At 46.2% G+C, this 23,429-nt stretch overlaps 1 protein-coding gene across 2 annotated transcripts in view; it reads right to left on the bottom strand.

Annotated features, from left to right (window-relative positions):
- The window catches only part of GPN3 (GPN-loop GTPase 3), a 76,934-nt gene that overhangs the window by 44,489 nt on the left and 9,016 nt on the right, over positions 1-23,429 (bottom strand). For both annotated transcript variants that reach the window (XM_069755188.1, XM_069755191.1), the window contains exons 3-6: positions 20,519-20,686; positions 19,607-19,731; positions 1,336-1,451; positions 799-895 (exon numbers count right to left, since the gene is read on the bottom strand). In XM_069755188.1, the coding sequence (XP_069611289.1) occupies positions 799-895; positions 1,336-1,451; positions 19,607-19,731; positions 20,519-20,686 (506 nt within the window). The remainder of the gene's footprint in view (positions 1-798; positions 896-1,335; positions 1,452-19,606; positions 19,732-20,518; positions 20,687-23,429) is intronic.

Genomic DNA, 23,429 nt, shown 5'->3' with positions numbered 1-23,429 from the left:
ATAGCCTTAACTGGTTATTGACAAGGGGGACCCCCCAAAATAACATGGGGTTCACCTATTGTCAATAATCAGCAAAGGCTAGATAGACTGCTGCAGGCTGATATTAAATAGCCTGACTATTTAACTATGGGGTTAGTAATGGGGGTGTCTTATAGCTGCCTCTTCACTAATAATCCTTGTGATTGATGCGGATATTAATAGCCTGGGAAACTCCATGTTCATTACCCCCTTCACAGACTGTAAACATGAGCCCCCAGATGTTGGCTTTCCCTCAGCTAGCTAACAAAATTAAGGGGGGGGAAGACCACGTCATTTTTTTATTTCATTTATTAGCTAAATACATGTGCTGTAAGCTACACACATAATGCACTAATTACATATCTTACTAACATTTCTATCTGTATCTGTATAAAAGATTGGTTTATTAGTTCCAAAACTAGCTTGAAATAACAGAAAACTAATGTATGTAAAAGCCGATGTTAAAACTGGATTGCATAGGTGAGAAATTAATTAATAAATAGTACTTGCATGACACTTGTCCTACTTTTCTGGATCAACATCAGACTGATTTTATTTACACTGATGAGTGTGAGCCCTTACATTCAAAATTTGCTGTGGATTTCACCCTTATTACATTGAAGGATTTAAATATGCGGTATAACTATCAAGCTGAATATGTCGAAATCCTGCATGCCGTGAAAGCCTCATCCACATGTATGGAATAGCACTATAATTTTAATTTGCTAGGGATTTGCAATTGTGAATCAAAGTAAAAAAAAAAAAAAAGGACCAATTTACCAATTCACAAATCGCCTTTGTCAGCTTCTTGAATTTCTTGCTTCTCAGTTTACTTGTTGAGTCTTCAATCATGGAATACATGTCTGGGTCTAAAAATCTTTTAGAGGGGAAACATAATTTACATGTGCAAAATTAACAGATTGCATAGTAAGAAGTAGGACAATTTGAACGGTAGTCTGTCAGACCAAACTTACAGTATAAACTAAGCATATGGCCTTCTAGAGGGTACAGCTCTCTGGCTTGGCTGAGCTTTCTCTACAGACATTGTTCGCTCCAGGAAAGCCAGTGCTGTCAATCACCAGTGATTGAGTGGGGGCATATAAAATTAGTGGATGGAACAGCACGATGAGTTTCTTGGTCACACACAAGTGCACCGAGTACCATAATTAATACGTTTAATTGAACTTTATTTCCTGCAGAACGGAGGCAGTAAGCAAAACAGTAGACGGTATGACTTTTAAGGCCTACATCCCATTTGGGACTGTGTGTTTAGTTTTTACTGTCAGTTTGGGTTGACAAACTCACTTTTAATCTTACTTTTCGATTTCCTTTTTGGCTTTCTTGCTCAATAAATCCATCTTGGTCATGATATTGCATTGTGGTATCTCCAAGGAGACCATTGCGCTGAGGGCAGCCATGACACCGGATATAAACTGATTAAAAAAAAAAAAAATAATAATAGATAACAGCTTTTAAAATGTCCTTCCAATTCTGTTCTGCTTCGGCTGCCGTCATATGACAACCAGGCACTATAGTGCATCTATCTTAATTAATAAAATATGTTCCTCAGCAGCTATACCACCCACAATGCACTAGCATCTTTCCATGCCTAATGTTAGATTTGGAAATGGAGGGACTAGTTAAGAAAAATTTTACTACATTTATGTAATAAGGATGCAAAAGATGAAGACGAGCAAAATTTTAGTGGGCAAAAATATTACAGTGGGTACGGAAAGTGTTCTGACCCCTTTAAATTTTTCACTCTGTTTCATTGCAGCCATTTGGTAAATTCAAAAGAGTTAGTTTTCTCATTAATGTACACCCAATCTTGACTGAAAAAAAACAGAAATGTAGAAATTTTTGCAAATTTAATAAAAAAGAAAAACTGATGGACTTGATTTGGAAAGGCACACACCTGTCTATACAAGACCTCACAGTGCATGTCAGACCAAATGAGAATCATGAGGTCAAAGGAACTGGCCAAAGAGTCCAGACAATTGTGGCAAGGCACAGATCTGGCCAAAGTTACAACAGACATTCTGCAGTACTCAAGATTCCTGAGAACACAGTGGCCTCCATAATCCTTAAATAGAAGAAGTTTGGGACAACCAGAAGTCTTTCTAGATCTGGCCGTCCAGCCAAACTGAGCAACCGTGGGAGAAGAGCCTTGGTGAGAGAGGTAAAGAAGAACTCCAAGATCACTGTAGCTGAGCTCCAGAGACACAGTATGGAGATCGGAGAAAGATCCACAAAGTCATCTATCACTGCAGCCCTCACCAGTCGAGCCTTTATGGCAGAGTGGCCCGACGGAAGCCTCTCCTCATTGCAAGATATATGAACGGCCCGCATAGAGTTTGCCAACAAACACATGAAGGACTCCCAGACTATGAGAAATAAGATTCTCTGGTCTGATGAGACGAAGAAAGACATTTTTGTTGATAATTCAATGTGGTATGTGTGGAGAAAACCAAGCACTACTGATCACCTGCCCAATACAATCCCAACAGTGAAACATGGTGGTGGCAGCATCATGCTATGAGGGTGTTTTTCAGCTGCAGGGACAGGATGACTGGATGCCATTGAAGGAAACATGAATGTGGTCAAATACAGAGATATCCTGGATGAAAACCTCTTCCAGAGTGCTCTGGACCTCAGACTTGGCCGAAGGTTCACCTTCCAACAATACAATGACCCTAAGCACACTGCTAAAATAACAAAGGAGTGGCTTCAGAACAACTCTGTGACCATTCTTGACTGGCCCAGCCAGAGCCCTGAACTAAACCCAATTGAGCATCTATGGAGAGACCTGAAAATGGCTGTCCACCAACGTCCACCATCCAACCTGACGGAACTGGAGAGGATCTGCAAGGAAGAATGGCAGAGAATCCCCAAATCCAGGTGTGAAAAACTTGTTGCATCATTCCCAAGAAGACTCATGGCTGTACTAGCTCAAAAGGTGCTTCTACTCAATACGGAGCAAAGGGTCTGAATACTTATGACCATGTGATTTTAGTTTTTCTTTAATAAATTTGCAAAAATTACTACATTTCTGTTTTTTTCAGTCAAGATGGGGTGCAGAGTGTACATTAAGAAGAAAAAAAAATAACTTTTCTTGAATTTACCAAATGGCTGCAATGAAACAAAGAGTGAAAAATTTAAAGAGGTCTGAATACTTTCAGTACCCACTGTAAGACACATGGAGAATGTCAGTCAAGACTTTGAAAATCAACCAGTGGAAAACAAAAAGAATATTTAAAAGGAGGACTAAAAAACAAACTCCCGTATATACTTGAGCATAAGCTGAGATTTTCAGCCCATTTTTAGGGGCTGAAAGTCCCCCTCTCGGCTTATACTTGAGTCATACGCAGGGGTCGGCAGGGGAGGGGGAGCGGGGGCTGTCTAATAATACTCACCTACTCCTGGCGTGGTCCACGCTTCTTCCAGCGCTGCAGATACTTCCTGTACTGAGCGGTCACATGGTACCGCTCATTACAGTAATGAATATGCGGCTCCACCTCCCATAGGGGTTGAGCCGCTTATTCATTAATGTAATGAGTGGTAACTGTGACCAATTAGTACAGGAAAAATATGCAGCGCCGGGAGAAGCAGGGACTGCACCACGCCAGGAGCAGGTAAGTAAACGGGGAGGGGGAGCGCAGCACTGCGCAATATTTACCTCTCCTCGTTCCGTTGCGGCTCCTTCATAAGCGTCCTCTGGCTGTGACGCTCAGGTCAGAGGGCGCGGTGACGTTGTCAGTGCGTGCCCTCTGCTGAACGTCAGTGCTAGACGGAGCCACACCCCAACGAGGAGCAGGTAAAAGTGCCGTGGTCCTGAGCGACGGAAAGGTGAGTATATGATTTTTTTTTTTTTTTTTTTTATCGCAGCCACAGCATATGGGGCAAGTGACTGTATGGAGCATCTTATGGGGCCATAACGATTGTGCAGCACTATAAGGGGCAGTGACTGTATGGAACATCTTATGGGGCCCTTATTACCCTTTATGCAGGATTATATACGGCATATTTTAATATGGAGCATTTAATGAGGCCCATCAAACTTTATGGAGCATTGTATGAGGCTCCTGAGTCAATATGGATATTCAAAAACACTTAACCTACTGATGTCTCAATTAATTTTACTTTTATTGGTATCTATTTTTACTTTTGACATTTACCGGTAGCTGCTGCATTTTCCACCCTAGGCTTATACTCAAGTCATTAAGTTTTCCCAGTTTTTTGTGGCAAAATTAGGGGGGGAAGGGGTCGGCTTAAACTCGAGTATAAACGGTAAAAAACAAAACAAAAAAAGAACAAATATAACACTGATTAACAACATCTCAGCTCAAAATAATGAATGAGAATAACCACGTCCACAGATCAAAACTATGGGCAAAGATATACAATTGGAACACAAAAAAAAAATAAAATAAATAATATATATCTCTTATATAATTGTCTACGGGTCACTTCTGTCTGTCTGTCTGTCCTTCCTTCTGTCACGGTTATTCATTCGCTGATTGGATCAGCGACGGGCACAGTCCGGAAGAAAATGGCCGCTCCTTACTCCCCGCAGTCAGTGCCTGTCGCCCGCATACTCCCCTCCGGTCACCGCTAACACAGGGTTAATGCCGGCAGTAACAAACCGCGTTATGCCGCGGGCAACTCACTCCGTTACCGCCGCTATTAACCCTGCGTCCCCCCAACTTTTTACTATTGATGCTGCCTATGCGGCATAAATAGTAAAAAATCTAATGTTAAAAATAATTAAAAAAAAAAACCTGCTATACTCACCCTCCTTTGCAGCTCGCGCCTTGTCGCCATCTTCCGTTGCAGGTTCCGGTGGCAGAAGGACCTGCCATGATGTCACGGTCATGTGACCGCGACGCCATCACAGGCCCTGCGCGCCAAGGACCTACCATGACGTCACGGTCATGTGACCGTGACGTCATCACAGGCCCTGCGCGCCTGCGCTACAAAGACCTGCCATGACGTCACGGTCATGTGACCGCGACGTCATCATAGGTCCTGCGCTAATACCAACCCTGGGACCGGAACCTGCTGTGGACTACAAGGGCTCCCTCGGAAAGGTGAGTATATGTTTATTTTTTAATTTTTTCACCTGTGACAAACCTGGCTGTGCAATATACTACGTGGGCTGTGCAATATACTACGTGGACATGCATATTCTAGAATACCCGATGCGTAGGAAAAGAAAAATTGACAAGAGATTTCAACGCAAGATTGTGCGGATGTTGGATAAAGAACCTCGACTAACATCCAAACAAGTTAAAGCTGCCCTGCAGTCCAAGGGTGCAACAGTGTCAACCCGTACTATCCGTCGGCGGCTGAATGAAAAGGGACCATATGGTAGGAGACCCAGGAAGACCCCAATTCTTTCCCCAAGACATAAAAAAAAGTCAGGCTGGAGTTTGCCAAAACTTACCTGAAAAAGCCCAAAACGTTTTGGAAGAATGTTCTCTGGTCAGATGAGACAAAAGTAGAGCTTTTTGGGCAAAGGCATCAACATAGAGTTTACGGGGAAAAAAAGAGGCATTCAAAGAAAAGAACACGGTCCCTACAGTCAAACATGGCGGAGGTTCCCTGATGTTTTGGGGTTGCTTTGCTGCCTCTGGCACTGGACTGCTTGACCGTGTGCATGGCATTATGAAGTCTGAAGACTACCAACAAATTTTGCAGCATAATGTAGGGCCCAGTGTAAGAAAGCTGGGTCTCCCTCAGAGATCATGGGTCTTCCAGCACGACAATGACCCAAAACACACTTCAAAAAGAACTAGAAAACGGTTTGAGAGCAAGCACTGGGGACTTCTAAGGTGGCCAGCAATGAGCCTAGACCTGAATCCCATAGAACACCTGTGGAGAGATCTAAAAAATGGCAGTTTGGAGAAGGCACCCTTCAAATAAGTTTGCCAAAGAAGAATGGTCTAAAATTCCAGCAGAGCATTGTAAGAAACTCAGTGATGGTTACCGGAAGCGGTTGGTCGCAGTTATTTTGGCTAAAGGTTGTGCAACCAAGTATTAGGCTGAGGGTGCCAATACTTTTGTCTGGCCCATTTTTGGAGTTTTGTGTGAAATGATCAATGTTTTGCTTCATTCTCTTTTGTGCTTTTTCATTTAAGACAAATTAAATGAAGATAATACCAAATAATGTGTTTGCAGTCATTTTCAGGAAGAAAATGAGTATTATCTGACAGAATTGCAGGGGTGTCAATACTTTTGGCCATGACTATATATGTGTGTGCATGTATGTGTGTATGTATGTGCGCATATGCAAAAATATTTATCTATATATATATATAATTGTCTAAGGGTTTTTCCGTCTGTCTGTCTGTCTTTCTGTCTGTCTGTCCTGGAAATCCCACGTCTCTGATTGGTCGAGGCCGCCAGGCCTCGACCAATCAGCAACGGGCACAGCGACGATGATGTCATAAAGGACGTAGACATCTCACGTTTCTGATTCAGCGACGGGCACAGTATCGACGTAGATGTCATAATGGTTGCCATGGCGACGATGATGTCATAAAGGTTGCCTCGACCAATCAGCGACGGGCACAGTGTGCCGCGAATTCTGGAATCATCATTGTCCATATACTACGGGGACATGCATATTCTAGAATACCTGATGCGTTAGAATCGGGCCGCCATCTAGTCTATATATATAATTGTCTAAGGGTTTTTCCGTCTGTCTGTCCTGGAAATCCCACGTCTCTGATTGGTCGAGGCCGCCAGGCCTCGACCAATCAGAGACCGGCACAGCATCGACGTAGAAATCCCGCGTCTCTGATTGGTCGAGGCCTCGACCAATCAGCAACGGGCACAGTATCGACGTAGATGTCATAATGGTTGCCATGGCGACGATAATGTCATAAAGGTTGCCTCGACCAATCAGCAACGGGCACAGTCTGCCGCGAATTCTGGAATCATCAGTGTCCATATGCTACGGGGACATGCATATTCTAGAATACCCGATGCGTTAGAATCGGGCCACAATCTAGTCTATATATATATATAATTGTCTAAGGGTTTTTCCGTCTGTCTGTCTGTCTGTCTTTCCTGGAAATCCCGCGTCTCTGATTGGTCGAAGCCGCCAGGCCTCGACCAATCAGCGACGGGCACAGTATCAACGTAGAAATCCCGCGTCTGATTGGTCGAGGCCGCCAAGCCTCGACCAATCAGCAACGGACACAGCGACGATGATGTCATAAAGGACGTAGAAATCCCATGTTTCTGATTCAGCGACGGGCACAGTATCGACGTAGATGTCATAATGGTTGCCATGGCGACGATGATGTCATAAAGGTTGCCACGACCAATCAGCGACGGGCACAATCTGCCGCGAATTCTGGAATCATCATTGTCCATATACTACGGGCACATGCATATTCTAGAATACCCGATGCGTTAGAATCGGGCCACAATCTAAAAATATATATATATATATATATATATATATACACACACACACACACATATATACGGTATATACACATACATACAATATATATATAGCTATATATTACGTGGGCTGTGTTACATACTGCGTGGGCTCTGTTATATACTACATCTCTGTGCTATATACCAGGGGTCCCCAACTCCAGTCCTCAAGGCCCACCAACATGTCATGTTTTCAGGATTTCCTTAGTCTTGCCCAGGTAATAATTGCATCACCTGTGCAATGCAAAGGAAATCCTGAAAACATGACCTGTTGGTGGGCCTTGAGGACTGGAGTTGGGGACCCCTGCTATATACTATGTAGCTGGGCAATATACTATGTGGCTGTGTCGGTTCTGTTATATACTACGTCGACTGTGCAATATACTAAGTGGCTCTGTTATATACTACGTGGCAGTGCAATATACTACGATATACGACGTGGCTATGTTATCTACTACGTGGCTGACCAATATACTACGTGCCTGTACAATACACTACGTAGCTGTGCAATACACTACGTGCCCATGTTATACACTACGTCGGTTGTGCTATATACTACGTCACTGTGCAATATAGTACGTAGCCTGTGGTATATACTACCTACATATTCTAGAATACCTGATACGTTAGAATCGGGCCACCATCTAGTGTGTATGTATATCTAATATATAAAGCTGTGTGTATGTCCGGGATTGGCATCTGCACCGTCACAATTACAGCCACAGAATTTTGCACAGTCACACGTCTGGACCCCGAGAGCGTCATAGGCTATGTTGTGAGGCGAAATTTTAACCCTGCACGTTCCAATTCACCAAACAATTTTGCCCCTATCTACATGATGGGGAAAACGTTAAATAAAAAAGTGTTGGAGGAAAATTGACAGCTGCCAGATGTGAACAAGGGGGCCTTAAAGAGTGGGAGCGATGGCGCCAAAGAGTATATACCGTACAGTTGCTAAGGTGGGGCCCCGACATAGGATACTCACCACACATGGGGATATGTACACACACACACAAAATGCGCCACACACTACCACGTGCTTGAACACATACCACCCCCAGCACACATTTCACCACACATACACCAACCTCGCCACATAAAAGTCGAAACACAAAAGTCGCCGCTCAAAACTCGCCATGCGCAAAACTCGCCACATGCAAAACTAGGCTCACGTAAAACTAGCCACACGTGCAAAACTCACCTCATGGAAAACTAGCCACACGCAAAACTTGCACACGCGGAAAAATTGCCACATGCACAAAAGTTCCAACACATGCAAAAGTTGCCTCACACAAAACTTGCAAATACTCAAAACGCACCACACACACACACACAACTCGCCACGCGCAAAACTTGCTGCACACAACTTGCCACACTAACCTGTCACATGCAACTCGACATACACAAAGCTGCTACACGCATGTCGCCACACTAAAATCATCTCACAAAAGTCGCTACATGCATGTAGCCACATGCAACTGAACACACACAACTTGACACATGAAACTCGCCCTAAAACACACCAAGTCTGGTATTGTCCATCAAAAATAAAAATCTGATTAAAAGCAGACAAACTACAAGAGTAACAAATGTACCATATAGGAAATACGGCAGCTGTCAGTCACATGACCTGTCTATTATGTGTATGTGTGAGCCAATATATACGGCCAGGGGGGAGGGCTTCCTGTTGGCTGGAGATTTATCAGGCTGCCAATTTAGCTTACAAATATGGAGGTTAAAATACTGACCACACAACGTGTGAACGAGGTCTAATACAGGGGGAGATGACACGGGTACATACTATATACAGGGGGAGATGACACGGGTACATACTATATACAGGAGGAGATGACACGGGTACATACTATATACAGGGGGAGATGACACGGGTACATACTATATACAGGGGGAGATGACACGGGTACATACTATATACAGGGGGAGATGACACGGGTACATACTATATACAGGAGATGACAGGTACATACTATACACTGTTCCAAATTATTATGCAAATTGGATTTAAGTGTCAAAGATTTAATTGTTTTGTTTTTTAAATAAATTCATGGATGGTATTGTGTCTCAGGGCTCAATGGATCACTGAAATCAATCTTAAACACATGTGATAATTAGTTTTCCAGGTGATTCTAATTAAAGGAAAACTACTTAAAAAATGATGTTCCACATTATTAAGCAGGCCACAGGTTTCAAGTAATATGGGAACTAAAAAGGATCTCTCTGCTGCTGAAAAGCATTAAACAGTGCAATGCCTTGGACAAGGTATGAAAACATTAGATATTCCACGAAAACGTAAGAGTGGTCATCATACTGTGAAGAGATTTGTGACTGAAACAGAGCACAGACAGAGTTCATGCAAATAAAGGCATAATGAGGAAGGTTTCTGCCAGACAAATTCATGGGATTAAGAGAGCAGCTGCCAAAACACCAATACAAAGCAGCAAACAGTTATTTGAAGCTGCTGGTGCCTCTGGAGTCCCTCGAACCTCAAGGTGTAGGATCCTTCAAAGGCTTGCTGTGGTGCATAAACCTAATATTCAGCCACCCTTAAACAGTGTTCACAAGCAGAAAAGGTTAAAGTGGGTCCAGACATACATGAACACTAATTTCCAAATAATCTTGTTTACTGATGAGTGTCAAGCAACCCATGTCCCAACAAGGCTGTGACGTCAGCAAGGTGGTGGAGGAGTCACATTTTGGGCAAGAATCACAGGGAAACAGCTGGTAGGATACACATATACACACACACATACATATATACATACATTTTCTGTTTCCCCGAAAATAAGACACCGTCTTATATTGATTTTTGCTCCGAAAGTTGCACTGTGTCTTATTTTCTCAAGAAAAAGAATTGACAAATTCTTTTGGAACAAAAAAAAATTAGCATTTATTAACATACCAGCGTATGTTGAAAAGTAGTCATCACAAAACAGTAGAATCAAATAAACTGTGAATCGTATCAAGAATTTCTTGTTACTACCGTATAATTACGGTATTTCCAAGTACAACATGTAAAACAACGAACAATGGTTCATTTACTGATCTCAATATTTAATAACACAAAACAAGACTTATTCAATGACAACCATGTCATCATCTTCTGGAACATCATCATAACAATCCAAACTCTGAAGTTCCTGTGGAATTTCTTGTGACTCCACTTCTTTCAGAATCACTGGCCCATATCATGTGTAGCAATAGCACTGTCCTTAAATGAGCCCTGGGCCAATCAGAGCGCAGGAGCCCTGGGCCAATCACAGCCCATGAACAATCAGAGGCTATGGATGATGTCAGCTGGCCCATGTCTCCTGCGCTGTGATTGGTGCAGGGCTCATGAGCAGAGATCGGCACACAGCTCCGAGGCTGTGATTAACTCCTGCGAACAGCTGCAGTGGCGGGCACCGGACAGCGGCAGCGAGACACAACTGAATGCCCCATGCACAGAACAAGGTATGCCTTATTTTCAGGGGGGGGTGATTATACTAGCAGGCACAGTGCTCCCCCTAGCATGCCTTACTTTCGGGGGGGGCACCCTATTTTCAGAGAAACAGGGTATATATATGTATGTATGTATGTATGTATGTATGTATGTATGTATGTATGTATGCATGCATGCATGTATGCATGTATGTATATATACACACACACACACACACACACACACACACACACACACACACATATATATATATATATACATATACACACACACACACACACACACACACACACACACACGTATACATACATATATATATATGTACACACTTTCACAAATATTTGAATGGATCCGTTCTATGTCCATTTTGCAAGCCGACGAAAAAAAATCTTGCTGTACGGATGCCATACGGAGGTTTACGTTCGCAACATACACAGCCACACCCTGCCTACGGATAGCTGTTTTGGGATCATTTCTGTGTATTACGCCTGTAAAATACAGACTATTTCCCTACGCCGACCTAATAATATATTGCAATAAAAATTTTTTAAAAAACCTATGAAGAATGGGTGTAAATATGAGGTTCCAAACCCTAATTATAAGTTACCGTATATACTCGAGTATAAGCCGACCCCCCTAATTTTGCCACAAAAAGAGGGATTTTTTGTACTTACCGTAAAATCTCTTTCTTGGATCCTTCATTGGGGAACACAGGACCACCGTGGGCGGCGGCGGCTGCTGCTGCTGCGCTGACACTATGCAAAAAGGAGAAAAAAAAAACAAAAAACACCTGGTTCCTCCCTTGCAATATACACCCACCGACAGGCACAAAGCACCTCAGTTGGTGTAAAAAGCAGTAGAAGAAGTACCAACTCAACTGGGTCACCTAGACCCCAAAACGGTACCAGAACATTAGGGAGGGTGCTGTGTCCCCCAATGAAGGCTCCAAGAAAGATTTTACGATAAGTACCAAAAATCCCTCTTTATCGCTTCATTGGGGGACACAGGAATACCGTGGGATGTCCAAAAGCAGTCCCAGAAAGTGGTGGGTAGAAAGAATACAAGGAATGGTTCAGGTCGACTGCCGCCTGCAGTACCTTTCTACCAAGACCTTCATCGGACGAGACTTGGGTATGAACCCTATTGAACCTCGTAAAAGTGTGCAAGGACGACCAGGTTGCAGCCTTGCAAACTTGCAAGGCAGAAGCCTGGTGGCGAACAGCCCAAGAAGCTCCGACAGCTCTGGTGGAGTGGGCTCGCACCCCCAAAGGAGGACGTGCCTCCTGAACACGGTACGATTCTGATATTGCAGAACGAATCCAACGCAAGATAGTGGATTTAGATGCTTGAAGGCCCTTCCGACGACCCTCGGAGACAACAAGGAGAGAATCGGATTGACGGAAGGGAGCGGTTCTAGAAAGATAGACCCGAATAGCCCTGACCATGTAGAGTTTGTGAAGGGACTTCTCCAAGGGAGGAGCCGGAGAAGGGCAAAATGATGGAAGGACTATGTCCTCATTGATGTGGAAAGCCGAGACCACCTTGGGAAGGAATTCGTGAACCGGTCTAAGAACGACCTTATCCTGATGAAGAATAAGGAAGGGGGAGCAGCAAGAAAGAGATGCCAACTCAGAAACCCTCCTGATGGATGTGATGGCGATGAGGAAAGCCACCTTCCAAGAGAGAAGGGAAAAAGGCACGTCCTGGAGAGGCTCAAAAGGAGCAGCCTGAAGAGCACCGAGGACCAGGTTGAGGTCCCAAGGTTCTAAAGGAGAACGGAAAGGGGGGAGCGATATGCGCAACTCCCTGTAGAAAAGTCCTAACCTGGTGAATGGAGGACAGGTCACTCTGGAAAAGGATCAATAGAGCAGAAACTTGTCCCTTGAGGGTGCTGAGAGATCAGCCTGCATCGAGACCAGACTGGAGGAAACCAAGAAAATCTGGAAGAGAAAAGGACATTGGAAAAACCTCATTTGTTTCACACCACCGGAAAAAAGCCTTCCAGTACCTATGGTAAATGCAAGAAGACGCCGGATTTCTGGCTCTGATCATGGTCTGTATGACCTGGGGAGAGAGACCAGAGTCCTTCAAGACTGCGGCCTCAACCGCCATGCCATTAAACTCAGCGACTGAGAACTCTGGTGGTAGAGAAGTCCCTGCGAGAGGAGGTCTGGCCGACCGGGGAGTCTCCAGGGAGTGTCCGCGAGCATGTTTACGAGCTCGGCGTACCACGGACACCTTGGCCAGTCCGGCGCTATCAGTATGACCGGAATCCCTTCTAACTTGATCTTTACCAGCCTTGGAATCAAGGGGAGAGGAGGGAAAAGGTAGGGAAACTGGAACTGGGCCCATGGAATTACCAGAGCGTCGTGGCCCACGGCAAGAGGGTCCCGGGATCTGGCGACAAACTGAGGGACTTTCTGATTCATCCGGGACGCCATAAGGTCGATGTCGGGGGTTCCCCAGCGAAGGCAAATTTGGTCGAAGACTGCGGGGTGGAGAGACCACTCGTCCGCTGCTAGACCCTGGCGACTGAGGAAGTCGGTTGCCCAGTTTTCGACCCCCGGAATATGAACGACTGATATGGCCGGAACGTGGCGTTCCGCCCACCGAAGGATCTTTGCCGCCTCTGCTATAACTTGGCCGCTGCATGTGCTGCCCTGGTGGTTTAAGTATGCCACGGCCGTGGCATTGTCCGACTGGATGCGGACGGGGAGACCCGTCAGAAGAGACTGCCAGTGGGAGTAGCGCAAGGAAGATTGCCCTGATCTCCAGGAGGTTGATGGGAAGGAGAGCTTCCTGGGTGGTCCAACGGCCCTGAGCCGTGTGATGTCGGAAGACTGCTCCCCACCTGAGTAGGCTGGCATCGGTGGTGATAACCTGCCACTGAAGGGGAAGGAATGATCTTCCTCTCAGGAGAGAGGTGGACAGCGTCCACCAGGTTAGGGACTGACGAACCTGGAGAGGAAGGTGGACGGGATGGCCCACGGAACCCAAAGACCTGTTACAGGTGGATAGGAGGAATAGCTGTAGAGGGTGGGTGTGGAACTGGGCGAAGGGTACGGCCTCCATGGATGCCACCATCTTCCCCAGGACTCTCTGCAGAACCAAAACGACCGGGGAGCTGGGGGTTTGAGAAGACGGACCGCTTTGAGGAGAACTGAGAACTTGTCCTTCGGGAGAAAGACCCAAGCCAAGTTCGTGTCGAACACCATGCCCAGGAAGGACAGTCGTTGGGACGGAATCAGGGAGGACTTGGCCCGGTTGATAATCCAGCCGAGACGGGTCAGGGTGTCCAGGGAGACCTGGAGACTGAGCACAGTCTGGGCGAGACTGTCCCTTGATCAACAGATCGTCCAGGTAAGGGATAATGAGAATCCCCCTGGAACGAAGGAGGGCCATGACCGCCGCCATGATTTTTGTGAAGACCCTGGGGGTCGGCGCTAAATCGAAGGGAAGGGCCGTGAATTGGTAGTGATTGTCTTCGATCACAAACCGGAGAAATCTCTGATGCCGTACACAGATGGGGACATGAAGGTACGCATCTTGAATGTCGACCGAACAGAGGAACTCCCCGGGTTCCATGGAAGCGATCACTGACCGTAGGGGTTCCATCCTGAAGAGGCGAGGTTGGACGTGGCGGTTCAGAAGCTTCAAATCCAGGATAGGGCGGAGAGACCCATTCTTCTTTGGGACTACAAAAAGATTCGAGCAGAACCCGGAAAAAAAGCCACAGCTTGAAGCAAAACGGGTAAATGAGATGGTTGCTTTGGCGGTCGAGAGAGGAAGAAGCGATTTTCCGGGAGGGTGGAAAATTCGATTTTGTAAATGATCTCTCTGACCCAGACGTCGATGATCAATGACAGCCAGGTGTCCTTGAAGAGAAGAAGCCTGCCTCCCACCCTGGAAAGACTCCCAGGTGGGGGCGACCTGTCACTTAGAACGGTATCTGTTAGAACGAGATCCGGAAGCCCTGGGAGGCTGAGCCCTGGACCTCCATGTGGGAGCTGGCTTGTAAGAGGGTTTTCTGCGTTCACCCGAGGTAGCGGGTGCTCTTGTTGAGATGAGGAGTCTGAGGCCGCAAACGGCCGAAAGGGACGAAATGTCCGAGGACCCTTTGTGAAACAAAGAAACGTCTTGGCTTGGACTGGGGGGAGAGACGTACTCTTGCCCCCAGTCGCGTCTGAGATAATTTGATCCAGACAAGTGCCAAAAAGCCTGGAACCTTGAAATGCTAAGTTGGTGAGAGACTTTTTGGACGTAGCATCTGCATTCCAAGCCTTCAGCCAAAGAATGCGACGGATAGCGACAATGTTGCTGCTTGCCCTGGCCGAACAGGCTGCTGCGTCTAGAGAGGCAGTGAGAAAGTATTGTCCTGCGTGGTTAATCTGGTCTGCGAGGTCAGCCAGCTCGGTAGGGGAGGGTGAAGCCAAGATGCCCCAACGAAGGATCTTGGCCCAGGCAGAGATGGCCTTAGCCACCCAGGTGGAAGCGAAGCTGGGACAGAGGGAGGCACCAGTTGCTCCAAAGGCTGACTTGGCCAGCGCCTCAATTTGTCTGTCCGATGCGTCCTTAAGCGACGCACCATCCGGTAAGGAAAGAACAGTCTTAGAAGAGAGACGAGAGATCGGCAGCTCCACCTTGGGAGACTCAGCCCACTTAGAAAGTAGATCGGCGCTAAAGGGATAGAGAACGTCTAGATGTTTTCTACCCGAGAAACGCTTTTCAGGATGTTCCCAGTCTTTAGACAGGGTAGACTCAAACTCATCATGGTTAGGAAAAAAGCAAGGAGGATGCTTCACTCGCTTAAAAGAGACGGAGGAATCCTGGGGGGGAAGCCTCGTCTTGTTTTAGTTTCAGGGTTTGCGAGATAGCCGAAATAAGACTATCTACTATAGCCTGCGTGCTAGAAGCCTGGTCTGAATCTGAGTCAGAACCGGCCTGGGAATCCAGATCAGAGCCAAGGTCCTCCTCCGAAGAGGGGAATTGGGAGGAGGAGAGCAGCTTGAGCGCTGCGGAGGGGCCCGGAGAACCAGACGAGGAGCCAGAGTCCTCTTTCTATAACGGCTAGCTGGCTTGTCTCCTTGTGGTTCAGGGTCAGGTGCGGCCGGCTCGCCATGAGAGATGGCCGGTGCACTGGTGGCTGTAGGTAGCTGTGGAAGACGTTCAAGCGCCTGGACCGAGACTGAGACACCTTAGTCAAATCAGAGACCGACTGCGAGATAGCAACGGCCCACTCGGGGGGAGGGGGAGCGCCCCCATCCCGAGAGTCAGAAGCTTCCTGCGGGGCAGACATGGCAGGAGGACTGCAGGACTGGCAGAGAGGCGGCGATTGGCCTACTGACCACTTTATCTTGCAACGAGCGCAAGCGTAATGAGTTATGGTAGGTTTGGGAGGGAAGGCTCCAGAAGAGTTGGACATAAGGAGATTCTGCAGCGCTATCCTACAGAATAGACCTAGATGACCTACAGAGGTATGGATAATACCGAGAGAGGGGCCGATATGGAAAGACTACCGCACCGCAGAGCAGAGTTGTCTGTGTCCCCCAATGCACAATGCCTCGTATGCACGGAGCTGCAAGACAGGAAGTCCCAGCGGTGAAGAAAGGGCGGAGCTGTGCTGTAGAATGAGCAAAGGCTCCTGATAGGGTCGCACAGAGAGAAGGGGGGGCGTTCCCGTTTGTAAGAGCGATCATTAGTGGAGGAAAATAAAGAGCGCCGGAAAAGAGCCTCTGGGAAGGGGCGTGGCCTACCGGGCCGTGGTCTACTGGGAGGGGCGTGGCCAGCTGTAGCGGTAAAGACGAAAGTAAAAAGGCCGGGAGTAGTTCTGCAGCTCTGGTACAGGGTAAAAGCGCTGGATCTTTTACCTTCTCATGTCCAGTTCCACAGGGGAATAGAGGATCGTCCAGGGGCCCGTAAAGTGAAGGGTCGCTGGATATGAAATCCTTCATCCAGAAGACGGTCTCAACCCCTAAGACAAGGGGGAAGGTCACCGCTGGTGACCAGTCTTCCTCTCAGCCCTCTCCGAGGAGAGGGGTGAGGGGGACTGTTTTGGCTAGGACCGCCACCGTATAGACCCTGGAGCACCTGGGAGGGCGACAGGGGATACTGTCCTGCCGGCAGACAGAGTTGCGATGTGGGCGACACCACACTGCTCGCTCAGTCGCCCTCCTTGGGAGGCAGGGTGAGATATTACACCCTGATTCCCTAAATGCTGTATCTGAAAGAGAAAACAAAATCGTTAATAAAAATAATAAAACCTGTAAGGCAAACCGGGTTAGCAGCGGATCTGAAGATCCAGGTCCGCCTCCTACAGACACTAAGCACAAACTGAGGTGCTTGGTGCCTGTCGGTGGGTGTATACTGCCAGGAAGGAGCCAGGTGTTTTCTTCCTTTTTGCATAGCGTCAGCCTCCTAGCAGCAGCAGCATACACCCACGGTTGTCCTGTGTCCCCCAATGAAGCGATAAAGAAAACAGGGAAAACTTAATGACTCGAGTATAAGCCTAGGGTGGAAAATGCAGCAGCTACTGGTAAATTTCAAAAATAAAAATAGATACCAATAAAAGTAAAATTAATTGAGACATCAGTAGGTTAAGTGTTTTTGAATATCAATATTGAATCATAAAATATAATGCTCCATACAGTTTATGATGGGCTCCTGTTATGATCTGGTGGTTTAGGAGCAACATGGGACGAGCTCTAAAGGAAGTGGTATCTGTACTGACCGCAGTCCCTAAGCTTAACACAACACTAGAAGTAGCCGTGGGATGCTCCTGACACTCCCTAGGCACCTCGTCACAGCCTGAGAACTAACTACCCCTAAAGATAGAAACAGGAAAACTATCTTGCCTCAGAGAAAATCCCCAAAGGATAGATAGCCCCCCACAAGTAATGACTGAGTGGAGAGGGAAAAGACATACACAGAATGAAACCAGGATGAGCACAGGAGGCCAGTCTAGCTTGATAGAAAGGACAGGATGGAATACTGTGTGGTCAGTATAAAACACTACAAAAATCCACACAGTTTACAAAAATCTCCACACCTGACTAAAGGTGTGGAGGGTAAATCTGCTTCCCAGAGCTTCCAGCTACACAGAATTAATTCATACTGACAAGCTGGACAAACATAGAAAGCACAGAACGGATAAGTCCACAACCTGTGGACAGAAAAAAGCAAGCAAGGACTTAGCTTTGCTGAACTGGTCAGGATAACAGGGAAATCCAAAGAGATGTGAATCCAACCAGGAACTATTGACAAGTGGTACAAGCTGAAGGAAAGAGCCAGGTTAAATAGCCGAGCAGAATAGACAATCAGTGGAAGCAGCTGCTGACTGCTAAATCCAAGGAGCAGCCATTCCACTTAAAACCACCGGAGGGAGCCCAAGAGCGGAATTCACAACAGGCTCCATAAGATGCTCCATATTAAAATATGCCCCATATAATGCTGCACAAATGCTGACTATGGCCCCATAAGATGCTCCATACAGATATTTGCCCCCATATAATGCTGCACATGGCCCCATACAGATATTTGCCCCCATATAATGCTGCACATGGCCACATAAGATGCTCCATACAGATATTTGCCCTGTCTAATGCTCCACAAATGTTGATTATGACCCCATAAGATGCTCCATACAGATATTTGCCCCCATATAATGCTGCACATGGCCACATAAGATGCTCCATACAGATATTTGCCCCATATGCTGTTGCTGCGATTAAAAAAAATAAAAAAAAAATTACATACTCAACTCTCCAGCCCCCAACACTTTCTATGGTCACCTGCTCCCCGTTCCACCGCTGACCGCCGCTGTGTCTTCCCCATCCTCTGCACCGACGTTCAGGAAGAGGGCGGCGCGCACTAATCGTGTCACCGCGCCCTCTGACCTGAGCATCACTGCGGAAGACACAGCGGCGCCGACGGTGGAACAAGGAGCAGGTGAATATCGCACACTGCCCCCGTCATACTCACCTGTTCCTGGCGCCGTCGCTGCAGGTCTGTTCCCCGGCGACGCATTTTCTTCCTGTAGTGAGCGGTCACCGTTACCGCTCATTACAGTAATGAATATGCGGCCCCACCCCTATGGGAGGTGGAGCCGCATATTCATTACTGTAATGAGCGGTACCATGTGACCGCTCACTACAGGAAGAAGCTGCAGCGCCGGGGAAGCAGGGACCTGCAGGGACCGTGCCAGGAGCAGGTGAGTATAATTAGACAGCCCCCGCCGACCCCTGGGTATGACTCTAGTATAAGCCGAGAGGGGGACTTTCAGCCCAAAAAAGTGGGCTGAAAATCTCGGCTTATACTCGAGTATATACGGTATTAGGCTTTGAAACATTTATTATGCACCCACTGTACAAATATTTTTTCAATTGTATTACATTATGTGTATTTTTTTATTTTTGCGTGTGTTCAACTACATCTCTGCACCCATTATATTCATTTGAGGACGGTTTATTCTTGCTCAATCTTGGGCGGATATATATTATACAAATCTTTGGTGTTTTTAATCGTCGTTTTATATTTTTTCTCTTTTTTTACATGATATATAGTGTCTTTTTTTGGAAATGAGGTCCTCTTTTTGCATATATTTTTTGTTTTCCATCACAGATGTCACCTCCAGGGTATGTTTTCCGATGGCTCATATTACTGCTTGGCTGTAAGACTTACCTTGAAAGATTCCACCATGAATTGAGAATCAACCAAGAAAACACCACAGACTCTGAACTCCCACTGCTGAAGCTGATCCACCAGGTACTTCATAACTGGCAGATGAGTGTACAGTTCAATTTGACCTAGATAAAATAATACAAGCTCAGTTATGCTGGAATTATCCACATGAACTCACCTTTATAAAGGCACTAAAAGTTTGCTAAACTCTTGGGAAAACCACAATTTTTTTGTTTTACTCGCTTATATAGCGCAATCTTATTCCGCAGTGCTATACAAACATTATCTTTACAATCCCCATTGAGGCTCCCCAAAAAAATTTCATATCAGTATGTCTTTGGAGTGTGGGAGGAAACCGGAGAACCCGTAGGAAACCCACCCAAACATGGGGAGAACATATTAACTCCTTGCAGATGTTGTCCTTGGTGGGATTTGAACCCTGGGCCACAGCACTGCAAGACTACAGTGCTAACCACTGAACCAGGGTGTAGTCATTTTGTAAAACCATGTTAAGAAAAAAAAAAGAAAGACAGAACACACAACATGTCAACCCACTTCAATACTATTCACAATTACAATGTGTGACCAGAAGTCTACAGAAGTAGATTATCTTTAGAACATCCCCACTATAAAAGGCCAGAGACAGATGAGTATGAAAAATTTACCAAGTTTCATCCAGGAAAATTAGAATTTTCATCTATATGGACATCTGTATGTGATCCATTTTCATATATTTAAAAATGTACATAATTTAAAAAAGTTTGAGGTTAATCATGGAAATATATCCATAAAAATCTAATGTCACACGGATGTTCTATGTGGAGATATTTAACAAGCATTGCAGTTAATCCATTTGTCTAGATGCTGCAGTAGCAAAATGTTGCCCTGAAGATACAAAGAATATCCAAGTACCTGGGCAGTCGAACAATATGTAATCATCTTCAGTATGGCCCAAGCAGCTCTCCAGCCAGTCAAAGTTATTAGCAAAATACTCCATACAGTACACTAGTCCTCCATTAGGACCAAATCGAAGGGCTCCATCTTCCATTACATCGTCTACTTCAATCAGCTCTCGGATATCTGAGATGAAATAAAAGAAAACGTCTACAACATGAAAAATTGTTCACAGTATCTTGCCATATGCAATGAGGAAGATTTCTCTTAATCGGATGCTAAGGATAGTCAAAGAAAGAGCTTAATGCTGAAACCTGTACCTTTAAAGATGCTGGGTCTAAGACCCTTGTTGAACCCTTCCTGAAGGAAGTTTAAGATACTAGGAATGTAAGGAGAGCCTGTCACAACGTCGGACTTGTCACCCTCCAGACAGAATCGTTTCCAAATTTTTAGGTAAATTGCTGATGTTACAGGTTTTCTACTAGCCTGGATAGTGGCTATGACCTGATCTGATAAGCCTTTAGCCTTCAAGATGTCCCTTTCAGGATCCAAGCTGAAATACGGGGCTTTCCTGGATTCGGATGGTAAATCGGACCCTGGTGAATGACATCCTCCTGAAGAGGCAGCTCGATTAGGTTCTCGATTGCTAAGGCCCCTAGTAGAGGGAACCAGCTTCTTCTTGGCCAGTACGGAACGATCAAAATGACCTTTGCTTGGTCCTCCTTGATCTTCCGTAGAACAGCTGTAATCAGCGCCGGGGGTGGAAATGCATATGAGAGAGGTTCCATCCACCTTTGGCTCAAGGCATCTATCCCATCTGGAAGATCCAAGGGGTTCAGAAAACGGTAATTAGTGCTTACCGATAATTGTATTTCCAGGAATCCACCTGACAGCACCATTGGAGGACGTCTTTCTTACCCTCAGTGGGACAGGAACCACAAGCAGTTAAAAGGACCCTCCCCACTCCACCCACCAGTGATTTTCTAGGTACCACATCTGGATGGATGCAAAAAGTTTATTTACAATTACACACCAATGTTACATCACATTAGTAAGTAGTATAAGCTTGCAGTGGGAGGGGACTAGTAGTGCTGTCGTCAAAGTTTTGAAGATATGGATTCTGGATAGAAAGAGCCTGTATCTCCCCCAGCCTTTTAGCCGATGTTATGGCAATTAGGAAAGCAGTCTTAAAAGGAGAGATTGGCTATGTCCATATCTTCCGACAGTAAGTAAGGGGTTTTACACAAAGTGTTAAGGACCAGGTTTAGGTCCCAAGGAGGAGTTGATTTCCTCACAAGTGGCCTCATTCTCTGCGTGGCCCTGGAAAATCTCGCTATCCAGGGATGGGAGGCTAGTGATGTATTAAAAAAGACACCAAGTGCTGCAATCTGTACTTTTAGAGTACTAGGCCGAAGGCCCTTGTCAAATCCGAGTTGCAGGAAATCGAGGATGCTGGGAATATCCGGTTTCGAAGTATCCACAGCACCTTCTCCCAGTAAAGAACAGTACCGCTTCCAGATCTTGCTGTAAATCGCCGAAGTCACCGACTTTCTGCTTGCCTGGAGTGTGGTAATGACATCCTCTGACAGGCCTCTGGATCTTAAGGTTTGCCGTTCAAGATCCAAGCAGATAGGTGAAGAGAATCTGGATTCTTGTGGAACACCGGACCTTGAAGTAGAAGGTCCTGCCTGTTCGGTAGTAAGACTGGTTCCTCTGTTGACATCCTGGATAGCAGAGAAAACCAGCTTCTTTTCGGCCAAAAAGGAACCACCAGGATTACGGTTGCTTTCTCGTCTCGTATCTTCCTGAGTGTCTTCGGTATTAGAGGAAGAGGTGGAAATGCGTACAGGAGACCTTCTCCCCAATACTGAGACAAGGCATCTACTCCTGTGGCTCCATCTAGAGGATTCAGAGAGAAAAATGCTCTGATCTTTGTGTTCGACCTGTTGGCAAAGAGGTCCACCTGAGGTGTTCCCCATTTCTGGCATAGACTGCTGACTGCTGAATATTTCCGGGTTCAGTTCCCATTCTCCGGGATGTACCGACTTTCGGCTCAAGAAATCTGCTACCTGATTCTTGGCACCTTCCAGGTGAACTGCCGAGATGGTTTTGACAGATCTTTCTGCCCACCTGAAAATCTGGTCTGCTAAGTGTTGCAGTGGTGGATGTCTCGGACCTCCCTGGTGTCTCAGAAATGCCACTGCTGTGACATTGTCAGACAGTATTCTCACGTGTCTGCCTCAGACCAGTGACTGGGCCCGGCGCAACACTTTCCAGATCGCATATAGCTCCCTGAAATTTGACGATTTTGCGGCAATCTGAGGAGTCCATTCTCCCTGGTAGTATGTTCTTCCCTTGGCTTCTTCCGTGAAGTCTGCGGTTCTGACTGAGTTGCCTGGGAAAGATTCAAGCTTGAGATAGAAGCCTGAACCTCCTGTCGAATCATGGTCCTCATACTGGATAGTAGCATCGTCTGCTCATCACCCACAATCTTGGATGTGCACGATTTGCACAATGGTTTCCGCCAATTTTCTGGAAACTTAGTGGCACACATCGGACATTTATTTTTCCCCAATTTTTTCCTTTCGGCTGTGGGGATGGGAGGGTCAGCCTAGGATAAATAGAGATATGTGTGGGGTATGTAAGTAGGGAAGCAGGGGGAGGGGTGAGCTTTGTGGTATGGCTTTAACATAGCCCACTCACGTGCCCCTGAAGCTGGTCAGTCCCCCCTCAGGTCTGACAGTCTCCTCCATAGCAGATAACAATCTGGACGTATAGCCGAGTGCTCCTTTTGTCAGGATGGCCGGCGGCATACAGACCCCCCTAGTGAGATTATATAGGTTTTACCTGGTTGATCCTGCCCTCCTTACCGCCGCTGCGGTGACCACGCTGTGCCCCTCACAGAGGCCGGTGCTGCTGCCGGCGCCAT

This window comes from Ranitomeya imitator, chromosome 1, assembly GCF_032444005.1.
Source record: "Ranitomeya imitator isolate aRanImi1 chromosome 1, aRanImi1.pri, whole genome shotgun sequence".
Lineage (NCBI taxonomy): Eukaryota > Metazoa > Chordata > Amphibia > Anura > Dendrobatidae > Ranitomeya > Ranitomeya imitator.
The sequence above is the reverse complement of the archived record's forward strand: the minus strand, read 5'-3'. Positions and strand labels throughout refer to the sequence as shown.